This window comes from Panthera leo, chromosome D4 (assembly GCF_018350215.1).
Source record: "Panthera leo isolate Ple1 chromosome D4, P.leo_Ple1_pat1.1, whole genome shotgun sequence".
Classification (NCBI taxonomy): Eukaryota; Metazoa; Chordata; class Mammalia; order Carnivora; family Felidae; genus Panthera; species Panthera leo.
The window spans coordinates 81,411,750-81,418,052 of NC_056691.1; the positions used below are offsets into that span (position 1 = coordinate 81,411,750).

At 42.1% G+C, this 6,303-nt stretch overlaps 1 protein-coding gene across 1 annotated transcript; it reads left to right on the forward strand.

The window, feature by feature from the left end:
- Positions 1-215: 215 nt before the first annotated feature.
- LOC122205343 (olfactory receptor 1J2) lies at positions 216-1,160 on the forward strand. Its single transcript, XM_042913655.1, has one exon. It carries the CDS (start codon positions 219-221, stop codon positions 1,158-1,160), a length of 942 nt encoding a protein of 313 aa, XP_042769589.1. The 5' UTR covers positions 216-218.
- Positions 1,161-6,303: the final 5,143 nt, after the last annotated feature.

Consider the following 6,303-nt stretch of genomic DNA (forward strand, 5'->3'; position numbering starts at 1 on the left):
TCTGGTTTGTAGGTGAACCAAGAAAAACTGGCTCCCAATAACAGTTCTTCAACAATTTTACTAATTCCTTTATGTGCCAACATACAAGAAAATATGTCAGAAACAGGTTAAGATTCCCACTTTCCAAAACACACATATTTTTCATATGACTACTATGATTATTTCAGAGTCCTTAATATTTTCAACCATGCTTCATTCCCAGCAGAGGAAAGAGTATCATGAGGAGGGAGAACCAGAGCAGCGTGTCCGAGTTTCTCCTCCTGGGGCTCCCCATCCGGCCAGAGCAGCAGGCCATGTTCTTCGCCCTGTTCCTGGGCATGTACCTGACCACAGTGCTGGGGAACCTGCTCGTCATCCTGCTCATCAGGCTGGACTCTCGCCTCCATACCCCTATGTACTTCTTCCTCAGCCACTTGGCCTTCACTGATGTCTCCTTCTCATCTGTCACTGTCCCAAAAATGTTGATGGACATGCATGCTAAGTACAAATCCATCCCCTATGAAGGGTGTGTTTCACAAATGTATTTTTTTATATTTTTTACTGACCTGGACAGCTTCCTTATTACATCAATGGCATATGATCGCTATGCGGCTATATGTCACCCTCTTCATTATACCACCATCATGAGGGAAGAGCTGTGTGCCTTACTAGTGGCTATATCTTGGATCCTGTCCTGTGCCAGCTCTCTTTCCCACACCCTTCTCCTCACCCAGTTATCCTTCTGTGCTGACAATGCCATCCCCCATTTCTTCTGTGACCTTGGTGCTCTGCTTAAGATACCCTGTTCAGGCATCTTCCTCAATGAGTTGGTCATGTTCACAGTAGGGGTGGTGGTCATTACCCTGCCATTCATATGTATTCTGGTATCTTATGGTTACATTGGGGCCACCATCATGAAAGGTCCTTCCACCAAGGGGATCTGCAAAGCACTGTCCACATGTGGCTCCCACCTTTCTGTAGTGTCTCTGTATTATGGGGCAATATTTGGGCAGTATCTTTTCCCCAAATTAAGCAATTTCATTGACAACGACATCATTGTGGCTCTCATGTACACAGTGGTCACACCCATGTTGAACCCCTTTATCTACAGCCTTAGGAACAGGGACATGAAAGAAGCCCTGGGGAAACTCTTCGGTAGGGCAACATCTTTATCACGGTGATTTTGCGAAATTTATTTATTTATTTATTTATTAAAAAATTTTTTAACATCTATTTATTACTGAGAGACAGAGAGAGAGAGAGAGAGAGAGCGCATGAGCAGGGGAGGGGCAGAGAGAGAGGGAAACACAGAATCCAAAGCGGGATCCAGGCTCTGAGCTGTCAGCACAGAGCCCGACTTGGGGCTCAAACCCACAAACAGCGAGGTCGTGACCTGAGCTGAACTCAGACGCCCAACCAATTGAGTCACCCAGGCGCCCCAGTGTGACATTTATTTAAATCGGAACCTCCTTTTGGTTGATCTTGTGTATTTGATTTTCCATTAGAATATTTCTCAAAACTTGAATGTTTCAAACCCTAAGACAAATGGTAACATGTTGATATACTTGGTAAATATTTATTGACCAGAATTTCATTCCCTTATTAACAATGCTCTCCTTTGTAAATAACTTTTGATCAGCAAATACTGTTAGTTTTACTACTTATTTCTGCAACTTGGGGGGATTCATAATACAATGACATACAGTTGCACTATCCCTTGTTTAGGAGATTTTGGAAGCCTTATATTTTGGGCCTATAATCTCAGGCTTTAACACACCCTAGAATCTAAAGAATTAGATATATCATTTCACTATACTGTCTTATGTATCCTAAACAGGTTTTATTTCCATCTTTATGGATCTATTGAAATCAAAGTATCCAAACTGCTTGTCACTTGAATAAGAGGAAGTGTATTACTCTCTGCCCATGGTATAAAATGTTACAGTAACCACTCTGCAGATGGAGGGCCCTGTTGTAAACCAAGACTTGCCAGCTCCCCTTTGCCAGTACTGTGTGATAGTTGCTGCTTAGCCCCCATATACAATCATTAATGAAAGCATGCTTCATGCTGGCCTCCTGTGTAAATATAACCAAATTAAAGTGCATAGACTCTGAAAGTGTTATTGCTTTCCTACAAATGCCACTCCAGATTTAGCACTGACTATCCATGGACATTCTACCTTCCCAGGTGAAGAATAAAAGTAAAGCTTGTCAAACTTGAGCATGCATTCCTGTCACGGGAATAAAAGGCACAGCATAAGGAATACAGTCAATTGTACTGTAAGAGTGTTATATGCTGATAGGTGGTATCTACACTTGTGGTAAGCACAGCATGACGTATAGGGAAGTTGAATCACTTTTGTATACCTGAAACTAATGTGACATTGTGTGTCAACTGTACTCATATTAAAAAAAGTCCTGAAGGGTTGTTAAAACACAGGTTCCTGGAATCTACCACCATGAGTTCCAATTCAGTAGTTCTGGGATGGGACCGCCAAGTTTTCATTTCTCATAAGTTTCCATATTACGTGGATGCTGCAGATCTGTAAACTACAATTTGAAGACAAGTGCTGTAAAGACTTAAATCATGAAAGTTGTGGTAGTCTACAACATCCCAAGCTATGACCTAACTAGGGGAAACAAATCTGGCAGGCAAGGGTCAGTGACGAGGTCTCTCCACATCTCCTTTTGGGCTTACATCCTGATATTTTTCCTGGTATTTTTCTTCAAAGTCTGCCCTTAGAACCATCTGTGTTAGAATAACCTGGCCCCAGATCTCATGGATGAGCTTCTCTGGGGATGGAGCTGGGATCTGCCTCTTTAAAAACTCCCAGGTGATTCTGCTGAACATCAAAGTTTAGGGACACTGACTAGGGCTTCTGTCCAGGAGGGAGTAAGAAGAGTACTGAGCAATTAATACATGTTTAATGCATGTCTCTAATCAAGAGCTTTGTGCCCTGTCCCCTTGGGCTCTTTCCCTGGTGAGTACAGTGGAGTCTTCACATCTCCACTTCTGAAGCTGGTGAATTGAGCAGAGTAAGCTCCAGGCTTATGATTTTGCTTTGTGTCAGTGAGAGGGTTAGGACCACAGAAGTTGTAGGCTAAATCTAGTCTCTGGGTGTCCTGCAGAGAAGCTGAGAAACCAAGTCCACACTCCCAGGAGCCAGAGGACTTGAGCATAAAGTTCAGAGCAGAACTGGGTATCTGTCATCAGGAGCAGGTGTGTGTGTGTGTGTGTGTGTGTGTGTGTGTGTGTGTGTGTGTATGCATGCATGCACATAGACACAGGTGCTCATCACTTCTCAGTGCTCTCACTGAACCCACTTTTTATTACTAGTTCCTAAAGAGAGGGATACCACAATCACCACTGGCCACTGACTCTTGGACCTTTAACCCTGAACCTTGGGGAAATGAGGAACAGAATCAGCTGGCTGTGTAAGATTAGTGGGCACATCCCCAGATTCAAGCTGGGGGCCCCATCTCATCATTCAAGTTCTAGCTGTCAGAATCTTAGTTCTTATTTGCTTAGTGTTAATGGTGCTTAGTTCATAGTTGTTCTTAGTGCATGCAGTGCCAACCAGCCCTTCCCAATGCTTCTCTCCAAAGTTCCTGATCACCACCTCCCCTTTAGACAGCACTGCTGTTTCCACCTAGAAGTATATTTGAAAGGCAACTTTTACCTAGAGAGCTTTGGTTCCTCTTTTCATTCACACAGCACCTGTATTACAGCTCTTTGTTAGAAGTTGATGATTTCCTCCTTGAAATCCCTAGTATAGTCTCATACATTCATTGAATGTGTCAAACCTTGGGCCCAGGAAAGATTTTCTACCTCAATTACATTTACTGTGTTCCACTGAAGATAAGACCCTGAGTTTCTTCACTAGAGTTCTTTGCATTTTATATGGAACAGGAACAACATAGCCACATGTAGGACCCCTTGTTTAATTCTTTTTGACTCAGGGACTAGTATCCCAATTTTAGGAAGGAAAACCTGAGACTCCAACAGGTACAATGCCTTGTCCAAAGACATAGATCTGACAAACGGCGGAAAGGTGAGTTTAATCCACTCTGTCTGGTTCCAAAGCCCATGCTTTGCCTTCAACAGCACACAGCCTCACTGTCAAAGAAATATCAGTTCTCAGTATGTGGTGGTTGAGGTATTATTGACCAGAAGGCTGAGTGCGGTGGAGTAAGTGTCCATATATGATCTTTATAAAAGGTTTATGCAGAAAAAAAAGAGATATTATCAAATTGTATCCAAGGAATTTTTATTAAAATACCAAATCTCATAGACTAGATAAATTTACTAGTTCAGAAAGGAGTAGCCCTATTTATAAGGCATGAGGGAAAGCAGAGAGAATGGAGGGAAGGTTGAAGAAGTCCAGAAGTGTGGGATAGTGGAGGTTTCATTTTCTACCAGGCAGATGTAGTTGGCCCCTTGCCTGTATTCCCAACTTCATCATTGCGTCTATGGCCTTTGCCTGCATCAGGTCATAATCCCACAATGAAGTGGCTTTGTGGCACCTGAACTCTGCTTAATATCTGCCTGTTGAGGGGAGGGAGCAGTCAGGAGGGAGAAATAAAGGGGTCTCATGACATGGAAGGCAGGAAACTAACATTGATTTGTGCCAACAATGTGCATGGTGTTTCACCAATATTATCTTATTAATATTCACAATTTTCTCATGACTGAGGCTCATAGTCATATCTCCAATTAAAAAAATTTTTTTAATGTTTATTTATTTTTGAGACAGAGAGAGAGAGAGTGAGAGAGAGCGCGCATGAGCAGGGGAAGGGCAGAGAGAGAGGGAGACACAGAATCCAAAGTAGGCTTCAGGCTCTGAGCTGTCAAAACAGAGCCCACCCTATGTGGGCCTTAAACTCACAGACTGTGAGATCACGACCTGAACTGAAAGCTGGACGCTTAACCAACTGAGCCACCCAGGCGCCCCATCAAATCGCCAATTTAGAGATAAGAAAATTGAGACTCAAAATGGGTCACTTGCCCAGAACTCACAAACATTAAATAGTATTGCCAGAATGTGAATCTATTTCTAGTTGCATTGCTTGTCTGATACACCACACTGCACTCAGACATGGGGCTCTATCTTTAACATCATAGCCAAAAGTCCAAAATGCTGGAGTGAGCAGACACAGATTAGGAACCTGGGCCAGGCACTCTTCTCTACTGGCCCACCTAGAACTCTCTTGTGTTGGCAGCTTTTCAGTAAGTTGAAAAAAGAAGATAGTATACCCAGATGGAGTAGGAGTATGCTCAATTCATCAGCCTAAAGAAGCAAGGGATTTTAAACCCACCTGTATAAAGCTCTTCTGAATTTTTCTTTCAGTTAACAACTACTATAATGCAATCCTAACATCCTGCATTTACATACTGTATGTAGGCAGATATAGGCATTTGACACTGATTTTTGTCTTAAAGGAACTTTTAATTAAGACACAGTGAGATCATAAATATCTTTTCCTACTTACTTTGCAGGATTTGGTAATTTAGGCTTTAGACTATTTTAATGGGTAAATAGCAGTGGTTGAGGGAGAACACAAATAGATTTTGTAAGAAACAAAACCTCCTGGACATGTGTAGAATTTTTACAGGGCTGATTATCCAGAGCTGTAGTTCAAGATGCCAAGAGCCCAAATGAGGAAGCTAAAAAAAGGAGCAGGGGGCATATCATGGCGCCTCTTTGACCTCTCTTGATAACAGCTCTTTCTCTTTTTAAAAAAATATTTATTTATTTATTCGGGGGGGAGAGTGCAAGTGGGGGAGGGGCAAAGAGAGGGGGACAGAGGATCCAAAGCAGGCTCTGCACTGACAGGCTGACAGCAGGGAGCTCGATGTGGGGCTCTAACTCATGAACCGCGAGGTAATGACCTGAGCTGAAGTCAGAGCTCAACTGACTGAGCCACCCAGGTGCCCAATAACAGCTGTTTCTATTATGAATTGTGGATTTTCATCGTGTCATGCAAGCTCATTGAATCATGAAGAAATTGGAAAATGATCTAAAGAAGTCCTGATAAATGTAATTCCTAGAAATAAATATATAACTGTCAGCAATATTTTTGCATTTTTAAACAGTGCTCTTGCAAGACTGAGCTCTGAGAATTTCTGAGTTCAATCGACAGATATGTTTCTTTTTCTTTGACCTTTATACATTATGGAAATTTTGGATATTTACTTTTGATCCACTTACCTTTGGGAAGATGGAATCCCAATTTGTTGAAACCTTCTCTTTATATTTTACTTATTAATGGATTTGGAGTCAGATTTCAAAACCTTACAACTTGAAAGTTAAGTCTAACCTGACA

Coding starts and splice junctions, on each gene's coding strand:
- LOC122205343 (XM_042913655.1), top strand. CDS start 219: ATGAGGAGGGAGAACCAGAGCAGCGTGTCCGAGTTTCTCCTCCTGGGG.